At 37.7% G+C, this 27,836-nt stretch overlaps 1 protein-coding gene across 1 annotated transcript in view; it reads left to right on the top strand.

Annotated features, from left to right (window-relative positions):
• The window catches only part of LOC112404312 (collagen alpha-1(XIX) chain-like), a 160,223-nt gene that overhangs the window by 67,030 nt on the left and 65,357 nt on the right, over positions 1–27,836 (top strand). The window contains exons 11-12 of the mRNA XM_024752145.1: positions 20,552–20,596; positions 23,198–23,242. Coding sequence (XP_024607913.1) covers positions 20,552–20,596; positions 23,198–23,242 — 90 coding nt within the window. The remainder of the gene's footprint in view (positions 1–20,551; positions 20,597–23,197; positions 23,243–27,836) is intronic.

Here is a 27,836-nt window from a genome sequence, read left to right as displayed (position 1 = left end):
CTGCTGTATGATTTAGTAAATCAGGTTTTACTGGAGCACAGCCATGCTCATGGGTCTTCATAATGGCTAAGGCTGCTTTTGAGCTACACAGCAGTGTCTAGTAATTGTGGCAGAGATTCTAAAACATTTACTGTCTGGTCCTTTGCAGAAAACACTTGCTTCAGAACATTAGTCATTATTCTAAGAGACCCAAAGCTTCTTAATTTCACTGTTTTATGATTGGTATAGTATCTTTCTTGCGGGGGAGGGTTACTTATTGATATGTTTTATCTTTTCTCTCTTTCTTTCTTTTTAAATTGAAGTCTAGGTGATTTACAAGGTTGTGTTAGTTTCAGGTGTACAACAAAGTGATTCAGCTACACACACATATATATATATATATATATATATATATAAATCTATTCTTTCTCAGATTCTTTTATAGTTTATTACAAGATATTGAATATAGTTCCCTGTGTTACACAGTAGGCCCTTGTTGTTTACCTATTTTATTTATAGTAGTGTGTATCTGTTAATCCCAAGCTCCTAATTTATCACTCCCCCATTTTCCCCTTTGGTAACCGTAAGTCTGGTTTCTATGTCTGTGACTCTGTTTCTGTTTTTGTAGATAAGTTCATTTGTATCATTTTTTAAGATTCCACAAATAAGCGACCACATGATATAGGATCTTTTAATATGTATTTCACTGCAGACATAAATAAACATTTAAAAATAAAGTATCGCATGAAATATGATAAATAAAAATACAAGAAATATATTTCAATCCATCAATAAAATGATTTTCACATTGTCTTCTCTAATACTGTAAAGATGATTCTAAATAATGAATCCACTCACAAGAGGTTAGCATACTTATTCAGGAAACTTAAAAAAAAATGTTATATTTGTAAATTAGACTGCAATTATCTTGTCTTATTTTTCACTTAAATTGTTCAATTATTAGAGTTTTACATATTGAGGCTAAGAAAATTCTCTTCTTCACTAAAATAAATTTAACATAAATTTTCGTAGCTGTTCTAGCTGCACTAATTATCAAGTGAGTCTATTTAGCCTCACTATCTAGAGGGTCATGACCCCTGTGGTTATGAAGCTATCATTGTCACGAGGGGAACTGAAGCTGAAGTGGTAGGAGGTTCAGAACTTATTTTCTGAGTCCTTCTTAAACGTGTCTCTGATATCTGACTGCTTCACTGATGTTGCTCTGTTTCTTTTAGAAATTATTCAGCCTGATATGCAAATTCTTTGCTCCTGTAAATGTTAGACTCAGTAAAACCCAACAAACTTTGTAAACAATGATACCTTGCTGCAAGCTAATGATTATTTGGGCTGCTGTCCTCTTGCTTAATCTTTCTGATGACATTAAACGAAGACACTTCAGTAAGTAAAAGTTCCTTCAGACACTTGTTTAAAGGTCTGAATCCTTCAAAATGCCGTTTCCCCAAGAGAATACTACTTAATCACCTAACTCTTGAAGAGATTGCCCAGTCCAAATTTGCTTTATATACCCATTTCACCAATCTCTTCCTAAAATATATTGTTCAGATTGTTTAGATTTCAGATCATTGGGATTTTAAAAATTACTTGAATATAGGAACTCTTTTTTTTTTTTTTTTTTTTTTTTTGCCAAGTACAGAATCATTGGAGAACTTGGACTATAAAATAGATTATTAGACTTCTTTTTTTTTTTCGTATATCTTAGAGCTGAGCTATGCTACTTTTTTTAAAAATCAAATCATACATATGATTATAGAAACAGTAAAATGCCAGGCAAAATAGAAAAGACAAATTGAGAAAAGATAATTACAATGTACATACAAGAGAGGGATTACTTATACCACCATATGAACAAATCTTTTTTTTTCTTTTTTATACAGGAGGTTCTTATTAGTCATCCATTTTATACACATCAGTGTATACATGTCAATCCCAATCGCCCAATTCATCACAGCACCGCCACCACCCACTGCCGCTTTCCCCCTTTGGTGTCCATACGTTTGTTCTCTACATCTGTGTCTCAATTTCTGCCCTGAAAACCGGTTCATCTGTACCATTTTTCTAGGTTCCACATATATGCGTTAATATACGATATTTGTTTCTCTCTTTCTGACTTACTTCACTCTGTATGACAATCTCTAGATCCATCCATGTCTCTACAAATGACCCAATTTCGTTCCTTTTTATGGCTGAGTAATATTCCATTTTTGAAATAATTTTATTATACATGTACCACGTCTTCTTTATCCATTCATCTGTCGATGGGCATTTAGGTTGCTTCCATGACCTGGCTATTGTAAATACTGCTGCAATGAACACTGTGGTACATGACTCTTTTTGAATTATGGTTTTCTCTGGGTATATGCCCAGTAGTGGAATTGCTGGATCATATGGTAATTCTATTTTTAGTTTTTTAAGGAACCTCCATACTGTTCTCCATAGTGGCTGAATCAATTTACATTCCCACCAACAGTGCAGGAGGGTTCCCTTTTCTCCACACCCTCTCCATCATTTGTTGTTTGTAGATTTTCTGATGATGCCCATTCTAACTGGTGTGAGGTGATACCTCATTGTAGTTTTGATTTGCATTTATCTAATAATTAGTGATGTTGAGCAGCTTTTCATGTGCTCCTTGGCCATCTGTTTGTCTTCTTTGGAGAAAGGTCTATTTAGGTCTTCTGCCCATTTTTGGATTGGGTTGTTTGTTATTTTAATATTGAACTGCATGAGCTGTTTATATATTTTGGAGATTAATCCTTTGTCTGTTGGTTCGTTTGCAAATAGTTTCTCTGAGGGCTGTCTTTTCTTCTGAGGGTTGTCTTTTCATCTTGTTTATGGTTTCCTTTACCATGCAAAAGCTTTGAAGTTTCATTAGGTCCCATTTGTTTATTTTTGGTTTTATTTCCATTTCTCTAGGAGGTGGATCAAAAAAGATCTTGCTGTGATTTATGTCAAAGAGTGTTCTTCCTATATTTTCCTCTAAGAGTTTTATAGTGTCCGGTCTTATATTTAGGTCTCTAATCCATATTGAGTTTATTTTTGTATATGGTGTTAGGGACTGTTCTAATTTCATTCTTTTACATGTAGCTGTCCAGTTTTCACAGCACCACTTATTGAAGAGACTGTCTTTTCTCCATTGTATATCCTTGCCTCCTTTGTCATATATTAGTTGACCATAGGTGTGTGGGTTTATCTCTGGGCTTTCTATCTTGTTCCATTGATCTATATTTCTGTTTTTGTGCCAGTACCATATTGTCTTGATTACTTGTAAAATAGTTTGAAGTCAGGGAGTCTGATTCATCCACCTCCATTTTTTTCCCTCAAGACTGCTTTGGCTATTCTGGGTCTTATGTGTCTTCATACAAATTTTAAGATTTTTTGTTCTAGTTCCGTAAAAAATGCTATTGGTAATTTGATAGGGATTGCATTGAATCTGTAGATTGCTTTGGGTAGTAGAATCATTTTCACAATATTGATTCTTCCAATACAAGAACATGGTATATCTCTCCATCTGTTGGTATCTTCTTTAATTTCTTTCATCAGTGTCTTATAGTTTTCTGCATACAGGTCTTTTGTCTCCCCAGGTAGGTTTATTCGTAGGTATGTTATTCTTTTTGTTGCACTGGTAAATGGGAGTGTTTACTTAATTTCTCTTTCAGATATTTCATCATTAGTGTATAGGAATGCAAGAGATTTCTGTGCATTAATTTTGTATCCTGCTACTTTACCCAATTCATTGATGAGCTCTAGTAGTTTTCTGGTAGCATCTTTAGGATTCTCTATGTATAGTATCATGTCATCTGCCAACAGTGACAGTTTTACTTCTTTTCCAATTTGTAGTCTTCTGATTTCTTTTTCTTCTCTGATTGCCGTGGCTAGGACTCACAAAACTATGTTGAATAATAGTGGTGAGAGTGGACATCCTTGTCTTGTACCTGATCTTAGAGGAAATGCTTTCAGTTTTTCACCATTAAAAATTATGTTTGCTGTGGATTTGTCGTGTATGGCCTTTATTATGTTGAGGTAGGTGCCCTCTGTGCCCACTTTCTGGAGAGTTTTTATCATAAATGGGTGCTGAATTTTGTCAAAAGCTTTTTCTACATCTATTGAGATGATCATATGGTTTTTATTCTTCAGTTTGTTAATATGGTGTATCACATTGATTGATTTGTGTATACTGAAGAATCCTTGCATCTCTGGGATAAATCCCACTTGATCATGGTGTATGATCCTTTTAATGTGCTCTTGGATTCTGTTTGCTTGTATTTTGTTGAGGATTTTTGCATCTATAATCATGAGTGTTATTGGTCTGTAATTTTCTTTTTTTGTAGTATCTTGGTTTGGTTTTGGTATCAGGGTGATGGTGGCCTCACAGAATGAGTTTGGGAGTGTTCCTTCCTCTGCAATTTTTTGGAAGAGTTTGAGAAGGATGGGTGTTACTCTTCTCTAAATGTTTGATAGAATTCACCTGTGAAGCTGTCGGGTCCTGGACTTTTGTTTGTTGGAAGATTTTTAATCACAGTTTCAATTTCATTACTTGTGATTGGTCTGTTCATATTTTCTATTCCTTCCTGGTTCAGTCTTGGAAGGTTATACCTTTCTAAGAACTTGTCCATTTCTTCCAGGTTGCCTATTTTTTTGGCATAGATTTGCTTATAGTAGTCTCTTAGGGTGCTTTGTATTTCTGTGGGGTCTTTGTAACTTCTTTTTCATTTCTAATTCTATTGATTTGAGTCCTCTCCCTCTTTTTCTTGATGAGTCTGGTAATGCGAATGTTGTTGCGTTTAATGTTGTCCCAGAGGTGTCTTAGGCTGTCTTCAGTTCTTTTCCTTCTTTTTTCTCTCTTCTGTTCTGCAGCAGTGAATTCCACCATTCTGTCTTCCAGATCACTTATCTATTCTTCTGCCTTAGTTATTCTCCTATTGATTCCTTCTAGTGTAGTTTTCATTTCAGTTATTGTATTGTTCATCTCTGTTTGTTTGTTCTTTAATTTTTCTAGGTCTTCGTTAAATATTTCTTGCATCTTCTCGCTCTTTGCCTCCATTCTTTTTTCAAGGTCCTGGATCATCTTCACTATCATTATTCTGAATTCTTTTTCTGGAAGGTTGCCTATCTCCACTTCATTTAGTTGTTTTTTTGGGGGGTTTTATCTTGTTCCTTCCTCTGGTACATAGCCCTCTGCCTTTTCATCTTGTCTGTCTTTCTGTGAATGTCGTTTTTGTTTCACAGGCTGCAGGATTGTACTTCTTCTTGCTTCTGCTGTCTGCCCTCTGGTCTAGCCTTCTTTATTGTGGGGTATAAAATAAGATTTAATTGGGTTTACACAATGAATAATGGGAAAGTGGATAAAATTCTCCTGTTATATTTTAAAACAGAATTTACTAAGATTGGTAAAAAATACTGTTAATGGGGGCTTCCCTGGTGGGGAAGTGGTTAAGAATGCACCTGCCAATGCAGGAGACATGGGTTTGAGCCCTGGTCCGGGAAGTTGCTCCCACGTGCCGTGGAGCAACTAAGCCCGTGTTCCACAACTACTGAGCCTGCGTGCCACAACTACTGAAGCCCGGGCACCTAGAGCCCCTGCGCTGCAATAAGAGAAGCCACCCTAATGAGAAGGTGAAGCACCACAACAAAGAGTAGCCCCCGCTCACTGCAACTAGAGAAAGCCCGTGTGCAGCAACAAAGACAGAACGCAGCCAAAAAATAAATAAATACATAAAATAAGTCTAAAACTAAATACTGTTAATTGAATTTGGTGCAATGAGGTGACATCTCTTGGATCCTATTTGTGGAAACCAGGCCTAAGGTGCTACTAACTGGCTGTGGAGGAGACGCTTAGCTCTGAAAAGGAGTTCTCAGCAGGTGAGACTCAGAACAGGAGCTAGAGAGTCATCAAGAGGCTCAACAGCTACAGACGTTGATCAAATCAATCTTCATCAAGGACCGTGAGAGTAAGAAAGCAGCAGGCTGGGAAGTTAAACATGCAAGCCAAGGAATTCTCCAGAAAAAAATAGAGTTTCTTAGAAAAGCAAGGGTATTTGGGGCTGAGTGAAGGAGCTGGAGCAAGATGTGGTGTTCCAGGCAAACACAACCCAGAATTAAAGATGCTGTTGCTTTTCCTAGAAGCCCAGATTTCATGAGATGATTCATCCAACACTCCACTTAAAGTAAAACTGCAGTAGATATAAGGGAATATACTAGCTAGCAGTGAATCACTTGGATGTAGTAATTCTGGGAATGGAAAGCCTCAGCCCTTTGGGCCCATTTGGTCAAACTGGTGACAAGAGTGAGTCTCACAAGATCTGTGTGAAGACGCTGTCTCCAGGGAACTTAAAAGCTGAAGTGTCCATCGACAGATCAATGGATAAAGAAGATGTGGCACATATATTCAATGGACTATTACTCAGCCATAAAAAGAAATGAAATTGAGTTATTTATAGTGAGGTGGATGGACCTAGAGTCTGTCATACAGAGTGAAGTAAGTCAGAAAGAGAAAAACAAATACTATATGCTAACACATATATATGGAATGTAAAAAAAAAAAGGTTCTGATGAAACTAGGGGCAGTACAGGAATAAAGACACAGATGTAGAGAATGGACTTGAGGACATGGGGAGGGAGGGGGAAGGGTAAACTGGGACAAAGTGAGAGTGTCATGGACATATAAATACACTACCAAATGTAAAATAGATAGCTAGTGGGAAGCAGCTGCATAGCATAGGGAGATCAGCTCGGTGTTGTGACCACCTAGAGGGGTGGGATAGGGAGGGTGGGAGGGAGACGCAAGAGGGAGGGGATATGGGGATATATGTATACGTATAGCTGATTCACTTTGTTATACAGCAGAAACTAACACACCATTGTAAAGCAATTATACTCCAATAAAGATGTTAAAAAAAAAAAGCTAACATGGTGAAGGAGAGGCCGTATCCATGGTACTCTAAAACCAATGCACACTGTCCTGGCAGACTCTCTCTCGTTTCCCCAAGCAGTCTCCACAAGTTTAATTTACTTGAGTCGCTCTCAGAGAGCCTCACAGACAATCAGAGAATTTGTTCAGCTTCCTGTGGTGCTAACCATGGTATCAGGTTGCACTTAGCTCTTGGGTCCTGGTGTCAGGCATCTTCAGGGACCTTCCCAACATCTGTGGAATCACCAAGTCTTTGACCGTATCCTCTCTTTAAGGGCACAGTCACTGGTGGTGCCAGGTCTACTTCTAACTTGTCACTTCATTTAGCTGTTAAAGGACACTCATCAGTGAAGAAATGTCACCTCAAGAGCATTTTTCTCACTTCTATAATCCACAGGTTACCATTTATTTAAAATATCTCTAATGAATATACACAAAATGAAAATAACAAGAAAGCTACTATGTTATCTATTGGCATGCTTTATAAGTTTTAAATATTTGACTCCAATGAAGATACATCAATTTTTAAAATTTTTTAAATTTCATAAATTTTAGATTATAGTTGTAAAGATGGGCACTTATGTTTGGGGTACAGTACTTCCATTATTTTATGATGAAAATAACTTGATTGATTTTTCTAAGTTTCCAAAGAAAAATTATTCTTAAAGTGTTATGTATCCTCAGAGCCATGTCTCCCAGAGTATGCATACAGCATCCCCGAGCTTGGCCTGGATTCTGCTTCTCAACAGTTGTTATTCTTTGGGGTTCTTTTCTTAGAATTAGAAGTGCTTAAGAGTTCTGTTAAAAAACAAAATAAAAAAAGAATTTGCTTACTTGGAGAAGAACATATGCAAAGTGCCGTAGAACCTATATCTCAGGTAAAATATTCGCAAAGGGAAGGTTTTTTTTAAGGTTTAATATTTAAACTAGAAAACTGATTTATATGAATGGAGGGAAGCCTATTCTGAGCAGAGTAGAGTAGAATTTGTATATTAACTGCACTTTATACTTACATACAATGTGATACAGTAATAAATTAAGTGATTTGCATATAAATCCCATTATCCTAAAATAAACCTACACTTTGAAGTTTGTCGAGGTGATAGCAGTAAACTTTTTAAGTCAAGGCCCTGAACAAAGTATTAGTTTCTTGAGGTGGCATTTTTCTTCTGAGGCCCAGGAGACTTTATGTAATATGGAATCATGGAGACTTTGAAGAAGAAGAACTATAGCATTTAATTATGCTCTTTTGTAATTATAATACGCATCACCTTGTACAGACTTGCATAGACCTTCTAACCTGATAGATACATAGCCTTACTGCCAACACACCACAGAAAAATAACTGTCCCCTTTACGTTTACTCAGCACAGTTAGGATTTTGCCTAACATATTTGGTAAATTTTCTGTTCTGGGTTCAAATAAGAAAATCTACTCTATGTAGCAAGGGTTCTTAGATATTAGTCACTGGTGACTTCTGGTCAGCTTGGTTGGACAGAAGCCACTGTCAGTCAACACAAGTAAATTGGATGGTTAAGTTTCCAAGAGAACTGAGTGGCTTAATGCATGAGATCACACAAGGGCATACACACATATGTCATACACACATACGCACACACACACACACACACACACAGGTGCTCACAACTCACATCCTCATGATGTGCAGTGGGAAAATGAGATTGGGCCCCTGGAGCAAATCCTGCCCACTGCCCTACCTCCAGACTTCACACTCAAAGCATGCTTGCATTTGCTGCTCGAATATTGCAAATAAAAAATGGCCTCACTCCCTATTTCTCTTGTGTATGTCATGTATCAGATATGTTTTTTGAGAAGTAGGGATAGTTTTTTAAAATAGGAATACTTATCTTCCAATAATCTTAATCCTAATAATGTGATAGTAAAAAATTAAATAAAATAGAGCCTAATTTATGCTAAAACCAATTTTCGATCTGCTGAATTACCTAGAATTTGTCCTAAAGTGTTTATTTTAGTGGGAAAACTTTTGATAAATTTATTTTACTTTTCGTGGGGTAGGTGTGCAGTAAGTGATAGCCCTCACTGTTCTGTCATTCAATTATTAAATACCCAGAGTTATAAACATCTTGGGTTTGAATCCCAGCTCAAATCCTTACGCTGTGTAACTTGGGACATGTCTCTTACAGTTTCTAAGTTTTCTTTTTATGAAATGGGAATTATATTGTACCTACATCTAGTTTTGTCTTAAAGATTAGATGAAATAATTCATGAGATTGCCAGCTCAGTTGCCAGCTGATAAATAAATATTTGGAAAACAGTAGATATAATTTTAAAAGAAAACAGTTTAATGATTCTCTTATTCTAAACCCTGGCTTACTAAGAGACTAAACTAGAACTCATTTGAGGGAATTTATATTATTTATTCAAAATATATTGAATGGAAACGTTAAAATAAAAGTCACATATCTTAGAAAACTTTGACTTCTTAAAACAAACTGGATATTAGGAATCTAATGAATTTTCAGCCTAACCGAAAAATATGAGTACAAACTTTTTCAATAATAATAATAGTGGCCATTTACTTTATAATTATTATGTGCTAAATACTATCAAGAAACTTCTTTACATTATTTCATTCATTCCCCACGGTATCTCTATGAGGTACGATTTTGTTTTTTAATTTTTAAAGTATTTATTGGAAAAATTTCGCCACATGACAATTACTCCATAGCAGTGGGACACACACCTATTTCCACATGACTTCTTCAACAACACACATTATTGAGTTTTTCCATTTTCTATTAAATAGGTGAAACATTATACCACATTATTATTTTACTTTCCATGTTTAAAAGTATGAGAGATTATAAGTCATTTATATATGAATTTTTTTCTCTGAAATGCCCTTGCCCTTTCTTTACATTGGATTGTTGTTATTTTTCTTATTGATTTACAAGATCTCTTTACATATATTACCCATTGTCAGATGGCCTGCTATTCTTTTTTTTTTTAACATCTTTATTGGAGTATAATTGCTTTACAATGGTGTGTTAGTTTCTGCTTTATAGCAAAGTGAATCAGTTATACATACACATATGTTCCCATATCTCTTCCCACTTGCGTCTCCCTCCCTTCCACCCTCACTATCCCACCCCTCCAGGCGGTCACAAAGCACCGAGCTGATCTCCCTGTGCTATGCGGCTGCTTCCCACTAGCTATCTATTTTACGTTTGGTAGTGTATATATTTCCATGCCACTCTCTCACTTTGTCACAGCTTACCCTCCCCCCTCCCCATATCCTCAAGTCCATTCTCTAGTAGGTCAGTGTCTTTATTCCTGTCTTACCCCTAGGTTCTTCATGACATTTTTTTCCCTTAAATTCCATATATATGTGTTAGCATATGGTATTTGTCTTTCTCTTTCTGGCTTACTTCACTCTGTATGACAGACTCTAGGTCTATCCACCTCACTACAAATAGCTCAATTTTGTTTCTTTTTATGGCTGAGTAATTCCATTGTATATATGTGCCACATCTTCTTTATCCATTCATCCGATGATGGACACTTAGGTTGTTTCCATCTCCGGGCTATTGTAAATAGAGCTGCAATGAACATTTTGGTACATGACCCTTTTTGAATTATGGTTTTCTCAGGGTATATGCCCAGTAGTGGGATTGCTGGGTCATATGGTAGTTCTATTTGTAGTTTTTTAAGGAACCTCCATACTGTTCTCCATAGTGGCTGTACCAATTCACATTCCCACCAACAGTGCAAGAGTGTTCCCTTTTCTCCACACCCTCTCCAGCATTTATTGTTTCTAGATTTTTTGATGGTGGCCATTCTGACTGGTGTGAGATGATATCTCATTGTAGTTTTGATTTGCATTTCTATGGGGTACGTTTATCATCACTGTTTCACAGATGGAGAAATTTCCCCAAAGTTTCATCGCTAACTACTAGTGAAGTCAGGATTTGAATCTCTACCCACGTGAATCCATGGCTCTGGCACCTTTACCGTATTACCTTGTCTGAAGTGTCCCTCAAGTGCTCACATTTCCTTTGCAGACAGTTCTGAATTAGATCTTAAATTCATTTATCTGCAGGCTAGAGAGGGAACTGCACAGGGGACTTCCTTCCTTCCCGCTCCAGGGAGGGCTGTGTCCCTTGTCTTGAAATCTATGGACCCTTTTAAAGTCTGCCTATCCTTAGAGATAATTCTCCCAGCCTCAGAAAATTGTGTCCATCTCTTGAAAATCCTCATCATGTGTTTTTCACCAAATGAAAGCATTGTGTCTAGCTTTACTTTCTGAAATAAGTATTATGAAAACAATGCAGTTTTATTTTGTCTCATTTCCAAATTATATTTAAAATATGCTTCCAAACTTCTCAAACTTGACTCTCTGGAGATCCTGTCTGACCTCCATGCAGGCCCATCATGGCCACACTGTCCAGATAAACCTTACCTCAGTGTCTAATCTAGAAACTTCTCTATTTATGCTCTCCTCCAAATATGCTTTTGATATTATATATATATATGTGTGTGTGTAAATTTTATATTCATTTGATCAAATATATCTATAAATTGTATATTTACTTGATCAAAAATACAAGTGTTTCATCTAGTACCGTGATGTTCTTTTTTTAAAAAAATCAAACTTCTAGAGGTAAAAAGCCACGTGCATTAAGGCGCTTAAGAAGTGTATCTGATAGTGTGGTGAGAGAGTTGCCAAGTTGCATGTCTTAAAAATAGCTGGGCTAACTGTCCTCATTAAGAGCTGCTTTGTGTACCGGGTCTTTTCACCATCAACTCTGAAGCCCCAGCTCTTTGCAGGAGGATGAGACCAAACTGGACAGATCCATTGTTCCCTAACTGTCTTTATATTTCTTTTCTGTTGGAAAATGAAATGACGGTGATCTTTGAATCTCGGTTTTCCCTTAAAAAGACATTTTATGAGAAGACTGCACCTTCAGGAAATAAAGGCAGACGCTGTTACAGTTTATGAAAGCGCAGACAAGGCCGGTAGCTGTTGTGAATTATAATGAACTCTGCAACAGCCCTGGTCCAGACGTAGCATTAATGCCTCAGATACTCCGAAACTTACAGGCATTTGTTGAGAAAGCTGAAGAATTTTTTTTTTGTCATTTGGCTTTCTCCCTGCATTATCTAGTTTCATCCAGTTTGCCAGTGAAATTCAGAATTAAGATTAATTTCAGAGTTCTTCCCAAGATCAAAAAAGTTAAAATATCTATTAGTATGTGACAATTTATTGTCCAAATCTCAACACTAAATGAGGAGAAAAAAATGTACAATACAGCTTTATTCTAAAAATGGGATATTTCCTTTCTGTGAAATTGTCAAGGTTTATAAAACAAGTATGAGCTCCATGTTAGTAGAAGATACCTCTTAAACAGAGAGTCACACACATACTCCTGTGTTTCAGAAAATCCTGCAGTGAATAAAGGTATAGTCAAATCTGGACGTAGGATTGAACGTTTTATTATAACCAATTTCTATTCATGGTTAAAATGGCCACAAAGAAAACAGTTTTGTCAGCCTGCTTCTTGACCTCACTTACTACAGTTACAAGAATAAGACTTGAATTATCAGTGAAAAATGACTGCCTTTACCTGGAGTAAGTCTCATTTAATTGTCTTATCTGTGGGCAGTATATTGATACAAGATAGCACTAAAATAAGCAGAAACCCGAGAAGGACAGAGGTAATAGAAGGATAGGAAAAAGAAAAAGAGGCTTGCTCACTCTGCAGTTGAGTTTATTTCTTAATGGTTTCTTATTCCCTCCTAATGCCTTCCACTCGCACCCCAAGTGGAGCAGTTGGCAGAGAACACAACAGATGGATGACAGGCTCAACACATGCAGTGGATCTGGCACCCCGGCACTCGACTTTTATTTGCTAAACGGTTAGCCAGATTTTAAGAAGCTAGTCTACTAATGTTCCTATTTGGTTTAATTCACTGTGAGAATCTAGCACACAAATATTAAAATATTGCCATAAAAAAGATCACACAGTCTCTGTTTCTCTGCATAGTTTAGTGGCTAATTATTTTAATCTTTTCAAAAAAACTTTTATTGAAGTAGAGAGTTGATTTACAATGTTGTGTTAATTTCTGCTATACAGCAGACTGATTCAATTATACATATATATACCTTCTTTTTCATATTCTTTTCCATTATGGTTTATCACAGGATATCGAGTATAGTTCCCTGTGCTATACAGTAGGACCTTGTTATTTATCCATCCTATATACAATAGTTTGTATCTGCTAATCCCAACCTCCCAATCATTCCCTCCCTCCCCCTCCCTCCCCCTTGGCAACCACAAGTCTGTTTTCTATGTCTGTGGATCTATGTCTGTTTTGTATATAAATTCATTTGTATCATGTTTTTAGATTCCACATGTAAGTGATATTATATGATATTTATCTTTCTCTTTCTGACTTACTTCACTTAGTATGATAATCTCTAGGTCCATCCATGTTGCTGCAAATGGCATTATTTCATTCTCTTTTATGGCTGAGTAATATTCCTGTGTGTGTGTGTGTGTGTGTGTATACAGACACACACACACACACACACACATACCGCATCTTCTTTATCCATTCATCTTATGATGGACATCTAGGTTGCTTCCATGCCTTGGCGCTATTGTGAATAGTGCTGCTATGAAAATATGGGTGCGTGTGTCTTTTCTAGTTATAGTTTTGTCCTAATTATTTTATTTCTGATGTAGATTACTGAGATACTCAATAGGGAATTTAGAGGTGTAATTGTTATTTTATATAGACGTCTACAAGTTCAGATAATAGAATTTTCTTAATGTGGCTGTGTCTAAAGGAGCTTTTTGCAGCCTAGTCAGGGTTGTCATAGCCTGTGGAAGGTCATGCATGAACTTGTTGGGTAAGAGAAGAAGATTCAAGAGGATGACCACAGTCAGCATCTTCCTTTCCTCCCACCATCACTGCATTTTCACAGATCACTGACTTCACAGCTCAAGAAAAATTGCATCTATTTCATGAATTCTCCTTGGCCACCAGGCAGACTTAGCAGCCCTGCACTCTACTCGTGTAGCGCTTTGTTTACATTACCCACATAGTCTGTGTGTCTTGGTCCCCACTGTGACCTCCTGGAGAACAAGGGCCGGGGATCCCTCTCACACCTTTCACCCCAGCACCTGGCCCAGCGCGTGGCACCTCCTTGGTTCTGCATAATGTTTGTTGAGCTGTTCAGAGCTCAAGTCAATAGAGAAGAGAAACAGAGGATGACTGTTAGAAAACCATGCCGAGGGAGGATTGGAAAGGCCTCCAAAGCCGCGAGGCTTCGGTCCAAATCTCCTGTACTATCTGCAGACGCTCACTTCAGGGAATAGGAGGGCCAGAGACCCTCCCATGTCTGGTGAAGCTGACAGCGGTGCTTTGGAGGTGAAACAGAAATAGAGGGAAGAGTGTGCAGCCCCAGAACTGGCTTCCCATTTCCCTTGGAGACAACATGCTCTCCCTTCTCTCTCCAGCATAAATCTCTAGGTGATTTTGCTGCCTTGTCCTCTGTACTAGGTTTGCACATCTCCTGACTTTCTTACAACGTTGCTAAGGCGTGTTCTTCCTCCAGACCTTCACAGCCATTTATCTCAGGTCTAAAGATAAGTAACCAATGCCTTCAATGCATTGAAGCTCCAGTAGAAGTAATTGATACAGAGTAGAACTCTAAATTACTACTAAATTACTACTTCTGACCAGAAATAGTTACCGGTGTCTCACTGTCTCCAAGTAGGAGCTTACCGATGACACTGTCCTTCTCTTTATATCTTCAATTATCTCCTGTTAGAATACTTGATTCAGATGTCAGTTACCGCACTCTAGATAGTTCAGTGGATGATTTACACTAAATGTCTTCTGTTTCCCTGGTACTGTTGTGAAGCTTCAAGTTTGCCTAAAGACTGCCTTCCAGCTAGTCTCACAAGAAAGTGAAAAGCCCACACACTCATTCTTAACAGATCCACTTGAAGAAAACCTTACTGATGACATAGGAGCCTAGATTTTGTAGTGTGGTCTTACAACATTGGCCAAGGCTCAATTCCCTAACTTTGCTGTAAGTGGAAAGAAACGTTTACGTCCCCAAACCATTTCAAAATTACTTGTTTTTTATTTGAATAACTCAGCGTGATTTGCACTCCAGTAATTTGAAAAAGGATTGTAAAAATATCCTCTTTGAAAGGAAAACTTAATGGCTTTAGTTGACTACAAGGTCAATGTATGTACAAGCAATTTAGCTTTAAAAAAGCAAGTTGTAGTAATGCCGGTGTTGTATAGTATCCAGAACGAGGTGTGTGTGTGTATGGGTGCGTATGCCAGTACTCATCTCTGTGTGGTTGAGACCATATCTGGAGTGATGTGCTGAATTCTCAGTGCCACATTTTAAAGGACAGTGTGTGCCCATGGAACAGTTACTATAATATGAAGGGACTCCACACTGTCATTTGAAAAATGATTGGATTACTGAATAGGCTTAATGGTGACACAAAGGGGTGTCATGTATAAGTCCCATATGATATTTGTCCTGTGTGAAATAAGACCAATGGGCAGAAATTTGGGAAAGGTTAATTTGGGTTCAGAAGGCATTGTTTCAATATCCATACATCAAATTGTTTTGTTTTGCTCTCCACAATGCAAATTAAACAGCAAACTAGCCTGACTTTAAGAAGCTTTCAATAGGGTCAGTGCCTTAGCAGATTCTTTGGTGGAGCTGGTGGATACAAATGTATAAATTTACACCTGTCCCTGTATTTCAGAATACCCACCCTGCTTGTTCTCTAGGTGTGTGCCCTTGCATGTACTTGTGTGCACACAGATACACTCAGGTTAATAGTTTTTGAGAAAGTAGATGTTGGGTTCAGCTGCTGCTAACTCCCCACATTTATATTACTATGATTAAAACATGTATTGACCATGTATTACTGATGGTGGGCTGGCTTTCTTTTCTTTGAAATGACCATAAGAATAAGTAATAATAGGGTCTCATTCATTTTTGTTTAAGAATGTTTTAAATTTGCCTTATTCTGAACATTCATGTGATAATATATCCCCATGTGTTAGCTGCATGAAGGATCCAACAAATACAAAGAATTCAAAAAGTTTGAAGTTTTAAACCCTAAGAAGTACATAGATTTTTTACTTAACAATTTATTTCTTGGAATGAAGTCCCAGAATATAGAAGGAAAAAATACTCTTCCCTGAAATAAAAGGACTCTGATTGGACGAGATAGCAGAAAAAATATAGGAGGTATATGTTTAATTTCCTGAAATATTTAGTTGAGTGGCAGGAATTTAGAACCATATAAAAATTAAATCCCGAAAGATTATGGCCTGAGTACAGCATGCCTATTGTCGGAATTATAGAAGTCAAGTTAGTGATACACAAAATCATAACCAGATTTACTTTTGGCTGCTTCCTTTACTGGTTTTCATGCTAGGATTCTGGCATTCCACTTCAGATATTTGTTCCAGCTATTTCACTCAAAACTCAATTTAAGTAAATTTACTCTTAATGAATATGAATTAATTAGTGGGAAAATATTGATATACTTCCAAGCGTACAGTAAATTCAAACAGAAGATTGTGTTCCTGGGAAACTTGCTCTAAGTAAAATGATAGGTCAAATTACATTTTTAAATATGGAAACAGTGTTATAAATGGGATCTCAGACTTTTTTTAAAACATCTTTATTGGAGTATAATTGCTTTACAATGGTGCGTTAGTTTCTGCTTTATAACACAGTGAATCAGCTATGCATATACAAATATCCCCATATCTCCTCTCTCTTGCATCTCCCTCCCAGTCTCCCTATCCCACCCCTCTAGGTGGTCACAAAGCACTGAGCTGATCTCCCTGTGCTATGTGGCTGCTTCCCACTAGCTATCTATTTTACATTTGGTAGTATATATAAGTCCATGCCACTCTCTTACTTCGTCCCAGCTTACCCTTCCCCCTCCCCATGTCCTCAAGTCCATTCTCTACATCTGCAGGATCTCAGACTTTTTATTTTATTTTATTTTATTTATTTATTTATTTATTTTGCGATACGCGGGCCTCTCACTGCTGTGGCCTCTCCCATTGCGGAGCACAGGCTCCGGACGCGCAGGCTCAGCGGCCATGGCCCACGGGCCCAGCCGCTCCGCGTCATGCAGGATCCTCCTGGACCGGGGCATGAACCCACGTCCCCTGCATCGGCAGGCGGACTCTCAACCACTGCACCACCAGGGAAGCCCCAGGATCTCAGACTTTTTAATCAAAGTCTGAATGCCTAACTTTTAAAAGAAAAAATCGCCAAAACAGAGTATATAACTTTCTATTTTCCAGGCTTGGGTCTAGTTATAAGGGAATTTTCATTTACCTGCTTAATCTGCCTTTCTTTGCTTGGTCTCCTTGGTACTAGGTTTGCAAACTACAGCCCTAGGGAGTGTGATTCTTTATTAAATGTCTTTCAGACAGCATGTATTTCCTGCATAAGAAAAGACATTGATTCCAATGTCAAAGAAATCAGGAAAACTAATAATTTATCTTGTATGCCTAGCTGTGCTTACTTCCGGGAAATGAGCAGTGATTAAAAAGGAGGTAAAAGGAAATCCTTTGATCAGCTTTTCAGAAAGCCACCAGCTGCTCTTAAATCACACTTAAGTTTTTTTCCAAAAGCTTTCCAAAGAGGTTACTTTGAATTCTGTAAAGGACTTTTTAGGTTACTCTGTGAAGTTGAAGGCACGCTCTGTATTACACTAATGCCATGGCATCGATGCTATCAGCAGCAATGTTAGATTCTGCCCTGCTTTATATTACACGTATCCATACATTGCCCATCTGGAGCTTGAATCTGTAATACGAAAGGGACGCAGGCCCTTTGATGGAAAAACCTGTAATAGAAAGTATATGCCAGAGGAACAAATTTTGAAAGTTATAGTAGATACAGGAAACATTGATTATGATTTTCTTTCAATAATGGGCTAAAGTATTGATGGGAAGCCAAAAAAGAGGCTTCTTATTTCCTCCTGTGCTGAGACTGGGAGCACCGAGGGACAGCAAGAGTTTAGAAAAAACAGCTAATGTCTGCTCATCCAGTAATTTTAGGCAGGCATTTATTTGTTGGATAGAATTCAATTTGACCCCAAGCTGCATGGGCACCAGAGCTTTGAAACTGTGATTCAGAGTAAAGAAGGGCTCATTCTGTTGACATAAATTAGGTTTCAGATAAAGTCCTGACAGGAGAAACATAGTCTGTTAATCTGTTAAACAAAATTTTGCTCTTTAAGACTATATTCTTCTTTAGTTGTTATGCTACTTAGTAGTTGTTTTTTTTTTGAGATATAGTCAGAAACGAATATGCTAAGCTATCCTTCAGACTGGAAAAATGACAAATGATTTTACATGATTATAAGTTTCTATGTCAGACATCTCTGGTAACTTTGAGAAAATCTGTGAGAAGAAAATAAATTGGTTTCTGAATACCAAAGTTACAGACTTTAAGCTTCAAAAGTTTCCCAGTATCTCAAAATCTTTCATATGTTGTTGTATCGCGTGAAGCCAACTCATTTCCTGGAAGAGTAATCAGTGGTGTCCATTGGGTTATCCATGGAGCTTAGAATTATGTTTACAAAACAAATTTTGGGTCAGGAAAGAGCAGAGACCAATTAACACTGGCCATAGGAAAATATTTTAATTGCAACAATCGTAAAACCAGTGTCCATTAAAGAGAGAAACATTCTTCCTGTCAAGGAAGAATGGTACCCAGTTGACAGTGCATCTGGGTGTGACCCTAACCTGACATGTGCCAGAGGTGGCCCTTTAGGTGCCAGTCTTTGGAGCACATGACACATAGGAGTGAGCTGTGAGCAAAGAAAAAGGGAAGGAGCTACTGACATTGCTTTCCTTTTTCCAAAAAGTATTTTTGGCAGTGTAGACTGTGTCAATGTACCTTACCAGATTGCAAACCATATATTGTTATTGTGTGTAACTTGTAATATGATGTAAAACATTATATTGGACCAACCAGTGAAAATAATTCTGCTCCTCATGGACAAGTGGACATACTTCTGTGATGAGTAACAGCTCAGTTTCCATAGAATGTTCCCTGGTGTCAAAAACTTAATGTGCTTTGACTTTCACTTTATTAAGTGAAATGGGAAGTTTCTAATATGTTTGTGGGATGCCTCAGGTCTAGAACTATAACAACTTTTTAAATGATAGAAATATATTTATTACATAGATAAGTACACTGTATTTTACTGATGCCTCAACACTTGGCCACAAAGTTTTGCCTTTAGTGTTTAGTATATTCTGTGATGCTAGCAGTTACACTGTACAGCACAGATAATTTAATCTAGTCAAAGAAAAGCCTTAGTCTTTAAAATATGTTGTGTATATAGCAGTACACTGTTGGAAAAAATGACTAAGCCTTTCCAAAAATGTATTAATTAATGAAACAATAATGATCTCTTTAGGCTTAAACAGAACATATTATTGCTATTTTAAAATTTGAAGATATGATTTTTTTCTTCATATATTTGAATTTTATTTTTAAAACTCTAAGAAGTGGTGTCTAACTTCATTTTAGGTAACACTTTAAAAACAAGCTGTTGTTTCATAAATGTTTGCTAGAAATAAAGCGGGTCAGTAGAATGTTAGTTTATTTTGAGCTTTCTAAACCTGGAAATTTGGGAGCCCAAGTCACATCCTTGAAGCAGCAGAATTCCTGAGGCTCCACTGGGAATGTGCACATCCTCCCAGGAGTATCTTGTTCTAGCTTGTGTGCCATTTGCAAACCAGACTTGTCAAAGAGATGGCCCATGAATTCCAGTAATGGAAGCTGATAGGCATCTGCTGAAAAACCTTTGTACCCAACACAGGAACCAGATGGATGGAAAGAACTCAAAGTTCTCCCAAGGAACTGTTTCAAGTAGAACGGCATTGGGCACGTCTTCAAAACTGATCTAAAGGCAATCAACGGGAATGAGAAAGAAAGTAGATATGCTTTATATCTATAAAAATATTTTATATATATGTATATATTTAGTTTTTAGATAAGAGGTCACTTACAAGCCAGAATGAAATCTTTTCCATGAGACAGTGCAGGTGGGTGATTAGGTGTGCAGAGATGAAGTAGGTGAACTTGAATTCCAGGTCTGTATCCCGATTGTGTAATCATCCATAAGAAGATGGTCATAATAGTTGTATCTACCTGATAGATGTGTTGTGAGAACAGTGCCTGGTCCATAGACAGCCTGTGTCAGATTTTAATGTTATGCCCAGAGGTTTAAAAGAGAGAAAATAAAATGAAGGGCACTAAGTGGCACGTGGGAAAGCATGAGCTGTGCAGTCTGAGAGACCTCCATTCAAATCTTCGGTGATGCTCCTAGTTGGTGACTGTGAGCATGCTACCGAACCGCTCAGAGCCTCTATTTTCTTATTTTCTGAATGCAAGTACTAGTCCTGGAGTTGGGAGATGAAGGATGGGTGCGAAGCCCCCTGTACCCCTGTACTTGATACACATTCAGCATTAGGCTGCCTTTCCTCCCAGCCTAGAACAAGTTGTTAAAAAAACACAAAAATTTCTTTATTCACTTGTTTTTTGTGGCTAACAAAATTTATTCTGTGTATTTCTTTTAGGGCGAAAATGGTTTACATGGAGCTCCAGGCTTACCTGGTCAAAAGGTAAAGAGATTTTTAATGTTTCATATTAGTTAAGAACTTTAACATCTTGAAAGTTGAATGTGTACATAAATATAGTGAAGATTTAGAAAATGTGTTTGATGAAATTGAATTCCCTGAGTCAACCAGCACTTGAACCTCCTTTCCAAAGAGAGCCCATGGAAGCGATCCCTTCTCAAAGGACCTACTTTAGGAGGGAGCTTTATCGGAGAGGTTTAGCCATATGCTCCTCTGGAGAAGTGGGCAATGATGCTTCATGGGGGCCCGGGGAGTGAGCACAGCTGCTCTGGGAATGTTTTCACTGTTGAGTCTAAAATGAAGACTGGAACAGGCTTTACTACCTTTGACAGTGTGTGGTTACTTCTTTTCCTTTTTGTATTTCCCAGATTGAGCTAAACATAATGGTTACAATGATATAAAACATTAAATATTACAAAGATGCTACAACTAATCTCTTCAAAAAATTCTTTCAGAATGATAAATTCATAATCAGTAGGGATTTTTGCATTGGCTAGGGTGCTTCTTTCTGGGCCTAGAATCTTTCTCCTTACCAAGGTAAATTTCATTTCACCCCTTTATTGTCCATGGGCTGATTTTTCCTCCTGGGAAGAAATATGATTGTAGGTGACCAGCATTACTGGAAACACAGAGACTGGTTTATTCCAGTTTCCTGAAGGGATAGGGAGCCCCTTCAGGTGGCGCCAGCTGTCATGATACCACCCAGATAATCCCGCCACAGGGGAGAGCATTATTGGTGCAATATTAGATGCCCACCAAAGCCAAGCATATCATTTCTATGCTCTGGAGAAGTTTTACAGATCTTAGCAACAGGAAGTCAGAAGTTACTGTCGCATCTAGGTTTTGCTCTGTAGCTAAAAATTACCGTTAAAAAGATATGCACGTATTTGTAGTTACAGCTTTTGAAAAATCTTCCTTTACTTACTTGATGAAGATACTAAGATTGAACTGGCAGTGATGAAATGGCAAGCTTCTGCACTTCTTCACAGCAGTTCTAGACAAAACCCATTGATACAGCGGGTGCTGCATCTGTGAGTCGAGTTGCCAGCCAAGGGATGTGTAGATTTATCTTCTGGGAAACAGTTTAGGACCTTCCAGCAGCTGTTTATGGTGGCTGCCTCATGCTGGCATTGTGGCCGATGTACTGCGGTGTTCAGCAGCTTTGTGTCAGCTTGAATTAACAGATCAAGTTAAAGTCTATATTTTAGGAAAAGTGGTAGGAAAAAGATAGACCACACATTCAGTGGCAAATATACCCAAATACTAACTTACTTTCTTTCCTGTACCTTTTTTGAAGGTAGATAAAGCAGAAGTAATTATTATTATTATTTTAAATTAAATTTATTTTATTTTGGCTGCGTTGGGTCTTCGTTGCTGCACGTGGGCTTTCTCTAGCTGCAGCGAGCGGGGACTACTCTTCATTGCAGTGCGTGGGCTTCTCATTGCAGTGACTTCTCTTGTTGCGGAGCACGGGCTGTAGAGCGCAGGCTCAGCAGTTGTGATGCACGGGCTTAGTTGCTCCGCGGCATGTGGGATCTTCCCTGGCCAGGGCTCGAACCCGTGTCCCCTGCATTGGCAGGCGGATTCGTAACCACTGCGCCACCAGAAGCCCCGGAAGTAATGACTTAATCGGGTGTGTGTGTATGTGTCATCGGGTGTATGAGTACATGTATAATATATGCATAGTAAAAAAGCAGGCATTCCTTGTCTTACATACAAATTTTAATTACATTAAGTGTCACCTTGTTTGAAGCACTGCAGATAAAAACTGGAGATAAGAAACCCTCCATCCCTCGTCTCGGTTTACTGACCGCTTCCTGTGGGTGGAGGGGTGGGTATGACCCACCCCCAGCATTCCCTTGCTGGCTACGCTGTTGTGAGTGCCTGATGTATATTTGCTGTTCAATGAATATTTGTTGATCGTGTGAATGAAACATCAGTACTCTAAATATCTGTGCAGAGTTAAGTGGGAAAATAAGCTTGTCAGATCAGAGAGGTTTTACTTGAAGAACAGGGGGTTTATACCTCTCAGAAACAACATGATGAGTGAGAGCCCACACCCGTTCTGTGCTGGAGAGGCAGGCCATCTGGGTGGGAAAGAGCCTGGCACCGGTGTCAGAGCCAGAGCCCGAACCCTGGCCTCGTTCATCACACACCTCTCCCTGGGACGGTCTTCCATGGAAGTCAGCTTGAGAAGGATGTTTCTACTGGATCTGGTGGAATAAATAGTGGTAGTAATAACAACAGTAATGGCTAAATGAGTCTGTGCCAGGCACGCTATTTGATGCATTCAGTTCTCAAAACACCTATGAGAAAGGTACTTTGGTTGCAGAAATTCCGGTCTATGGAGGCTAAATTGCATTGCAAGTAGTGAAGCTATATAGGTTTTACCCTAGAAAATTATTCCTTCAGTGTTTAGAAATGTTTAAATTTTGTATAAGTTAATATTGGCTTCGAGCTTACATTTCAGAAATGGTTTTAATATATACAATTATTGATTTTTCAATATTAGAAACTACGATTATTATTATTACTTGTGTTAAAAGTAGTGCCCGTTATTATACACGTTACATTCCTCTTCTACAGGGAGAGCAAGGCTTCGAAGGTAGCAAAGGAGAAATTGGTGGAAAGGTAAAGATCACTTTTCATACTTATTTGTAAAACTAAATTGTGTTCTTGAAAATATTTTGAACTAGAATATTTAACTTGTTTTTGTGCTTTCCATAAAAGCAATTCAGTGATTTTATAGAAATAATTTAAAATATGTGCTTCACCTAAGGTAGACTTACCATATCGATGACTGTCATAAATCTTTCTACACTTGTTTAGGTGGTAGTTATTTCTACATATTTCTAGATAAATCATAAATAATTCAGACATTTATTAAGCATTATATTTTTGTGCTGCAACATCATTGATGTGCTCATGAAATGTCCAAGTCTAAATAAATGCTTTGTTTTTATGTACACCTAGTTTATCAGTGGAGTTTTTCCTGAGGAAATAAATAAGTAGAACTAATTGTAATAGTCAAGGTCCAACAGAAAAGGGATGGCACATTCAAAATAGAATAGTGTGGAAGAGTTGAATAAAGGGAATGTTTAAAAGGCAGGGGCAACATTTAGGAAAACCGTAAGGATTGTGCAATATCCCAGACTGGGTTATAGGGAACGCCTTAAACCCCGCCAGGTTACTGGTTACCAGACTCAGAGGTAAAGAAAGCCATGTGGAGAGGGCTGCAGGTTGCAGCTGAGAGAAGCTGTTAACCCCTCCATTCAAGCAGTCGTTTCACACATTCACAGCTTTGTACTCAAAGTGTAGAGGATAGAAGTGTCTTAGTCATCTAGAATTTCCCTTCACACAATCATTTGCATCCTTCTGCATTTCATGTGTCTAGTTTTATTTTCAAATAGAACAAAAACAGCACCATTCCTTTGTTTCATGAACTGCCATGTAATTGGACAGCCAGAGAGATCATCTCAGATTAGACTGTGTGGCCTGTGTTGAGTTTGCTGAGCCGTTGTCAGATATTTGCTTCTTCAGTAAGTATTTATAGACAGAATGAGCGTCCATTATTATTATAAGACAAATTACACATGTTGTAAGCTACTTGCTAATTACTTTTCCTCACAGAACAGTGAGGGGGAAGGAAGGATAGCCATATAATTATCGTATAATTGAAGAGAAGTCCATTGAGAGATGACTGTTTTTTAAGTGGATCCTCCTTCTTAGGAATCTCTTGAATATTTTTCCTTTAGAATAAACATCATTGCAAGACCATGGCTTTAAATAAATGCTTTACATATTCCTGTTTTATTAATGGGACTTTACCTGTAGGAACAAGTAAGAATAAGCAAGGAAAACAGATATATTCTCTGTAATTTAAAGCTGCCATCTCACTAGAATCTTAGTGGCTATTTTGATATTTTAGATACATGGTTGGTATTGCTTAGTAATAAATAGATTCTCACAGGCTATGAGGTATTGAAAAACATTCAGTACATCTGGCTTCAAAGATTTCCCTTCTAATTCCTCATATCTGTTAACTGTTGCCTTCAAATAGTCCCTGTCACCAAGAGGTGAAAATACTTATGGAGAATATCGTTATCAGGAAGAAATAAAGCACCAAGTAGAAAAGACAATGTCTTGAATGAGAATTACAGCTTAAATGGTTTATAGTCAAATGTAAGATTCACATAACGCTTATGTTAAAAATATGTTCCGCTTTGATTTTTATTTACCATATATGGGATGTTTGAGTTTCTTCAGTGTTACATGCTGTGTATTATGATACATGACCACACATATTTGTCCATAAGATAAATAGTTGATATCCAAGTATTCGTTTCTAGATTAGAAACTTTTTGTTTCTAGATTAAACAAGAAAAGTATGTGAGGCACTCATCTCTGTGTGACACCAGAATGAGATTCTTGGACTGCTTGCAACACAATTTGTTTTCTGAATAAAGACAATCTCATTTGAATTTCAATTCTTTGTGGAAAACTAAATATATAGTGAAAATAAGGCTCACCTTTCTTCTTTAATTACCTTAATGTGGCCTCTACTGTGTTTAAAATTTGACTGTTATAAATGACAAAATTCACGAGTTGCAAAATGAAATAATTCAGGAAGTTGCTGTTGTTCAGAGATATCATACCTACCAAAGCCACGTGGCTGCTGACCAAAAAAGGAAGTTTATCAACTGTCAAAGAGAAAATACCATATGATGGTTTTCAGGTGATATTTCTATAATCCAGTATAAACCACGTAAAGAAATCTGCTGCTTTTCTTTATGGCTAGAAAACTAGCTTTCAGGCCAGCTTGACCCAAGCTGGACTACCACGGGGTGTATTGAAGATGCTGCCCTCATTCCAGAAAAGAACCCATGGAACTTGAGCAGGTATAGCAGACCTCATCTGAAAGCATATTCCTGAGTCTGTCTACAGCAGCTTATAACAGGACAGAAACTCACGCCTCATTACCTAAGCAAACACAGTTCAGCCAAGTCAGTCCTAAAGTGAAAATTATTTCAAGGGGTGGTTCTTTCTCTCAAAGATTAGTTTCTGATGCTGGCAAGACTCTCCCAGAGGACAGCTCTCTTCAGGTTTGCCATGTTCTGGTTTATCTTAGGAACGACCTCGCCCCACTGACCTGTTACTGGTTGGAGCATCATTCAGGGATCCCTGGATCCCTGACAGCATAGCCCATGAGGCAGGAGAGGGGATGTCTATATTCTGGCTGAGGCATAGACCCCCAGCTGAGGTCTACATTCTGATTTCTCTGTTTCTATAGGAGTGGTCTTAAACATCCCTTCTTTGGGGGATTTTCCTTAGGTTCCTTTAGTATTACTGTAGATGTTATATGGCTACTACTAGCAGTAAACAAAATGAAGAGTTCACTCTTCCTTTTTAAAAAATTTATTTTATGGAAGTATAGTCGATTTACAATGTTGTGTTAGTTTTTGCTGTATAGCAAAGTGATTCAATTATACATATATATACAATCTTTTTCATATTCTTTTCCATTATGGTTTATTACAGGATGTTGAATATAGTTCCCTGTGCTGTACAGTAGGACCTTGTTGTTTATCCATCCTATATATAATAGCTTGCATTTGCTAACCCCAAACTCCTACTCCATCCTTCTCCCCAACCTTGGCAACCACAAATCTGTTCTCTACGTTTGTGAGTCTGTTTCTGTTTTGTAGATAAGTTCATTTCTGTCATATTTTAGATTCCACATATAAGTGATACATGATATTTGTCTTTCTCTGTCTGACTTACTTCACTTAGTATGATAATCTCTAGGTCCATCCATGTTGCTGCAAATGGCATTATTTCATTCTTTTTTATGGCTGAGTAGTATTCCATTGTTTATATGTACCACATCTTATCCATTCATCTGTTGATGGACATTTAGGTTGCTTCCATGTCTTGGCTGTTGTAAATAGTGATGCTGTGAACATAGGAGTGCATGTATCTTTTAGAATTATAGTTTTGTCCTGATATATGCCCAGGAGTGGGATTGCTGGATCATAGGGTAGTTATATGTTTAATTTTTCGAGGAACCTCCATTATGTTTTCCCTAGTGGCTGCACCAATTTACATTCCCACCAACTGTGTAGGAGGGTTCCCTTTTCTCCACACCCTCTTCAGCATTTATTATTTGTAGATTTTTTAATGATGGCCATTCTGACTGGTGTGAGGTGGTGAAGAGTCCACTCTTTTTTTTTTTTTTTTTTTTTTTTTTGCGGTACGCGGGCCTCTCACTGTTGTGGCCTCTCCCGTTGTGGAGCACAGGCTCCAAGAGTCCACTCTTGATGACAGTTATCCCCACTGTCAGCCTTCCTCGTAATGACATAGCCAAACCAACTCTTGTTATACAACCAAGGTAGATGCAAGAGCTAGGCTCTGAATATCACTTTAGAAAAAGGCCATCTGGCAGGGGTTCAATGAAGTGATCACCATTCCTAAACGCTGAGCCCAGATCTTTACTTTAGATCTTTGAGAAAATAGGAGTATTACTCGGTTGCATTTATGAAAAGGAGCAAATAGAAAAGCCAATGTAAACATCTGCTTCATAATAGAATTCAATATTTTAAGTAATTGCTTCAGATCATGTAATTTAGTTTGCTTTTAAAATTCTCATTCTTGTATGTTGTCAATCAAACCCTAACTGACTTAAAGTTTAAAAACTAATTTCTTCAGCATTAAACTTGATTCTGCTGCACTTTACTGTTAACATATCATTTAGTCGTGAGAGAGAAACATCCAGTGGCAACTGTTACTCTCGCCACAGTGTTCCTGACATTTTCTAGCTAAAACGTTGTCGATTTTGGTTCATTCAAGAGTGACATTTAAGATAATATGGGCACACATGGCAGCAAATCTTTACAGGGATCTAAGATGTTTCAGCAACTGTGAAACTTTTCCATTTGATATTGAGATTATCTGGTCTCTTCAAGATCTCTTAAGTTTAATGAAAAGAAAAGAGAACAACCAAATTCCTTTTTGTCATGAACCATGTGGCTCCAGGAGATGTGGACAGTGTGCAACAGTTCACGTGTTCTATAGTCTAGAGTGTTCATGTTTCAACAGTTTCTGACTTACGGGCATTACCTACTTTCGTCATCTTGATCAATGATCTTTTCTTTCACCCTGAGTTAAACTAATAACAATAACCATAACCATAATATTAACAAATGCATATGATTCTTGCTTTAATTTA

Source organism: Neophocaena asiaeorientalis, unplaced genomic scaffold (assembly GCF_003031525.2).
Source record: "Neophocaena asiaeorientalis asiaeorientalis breed wild unplaced genomic scaffold, Neophocaena_asiaeorientalis_V1.1 scaffold544, whole genome shotgun sequence".
NCBI classification, from domain to species: Eukaryota; Metazoa; Chordata; class Mammalia; order Artiodactyla; family Phocoenidae; genus Neophocaena; species Neophocaena asiaeorientalis.
Note: the sequence above shows the minus strand (reverse complement) of the source record. Positions and strands in the feature narration are given on the sequence as shown.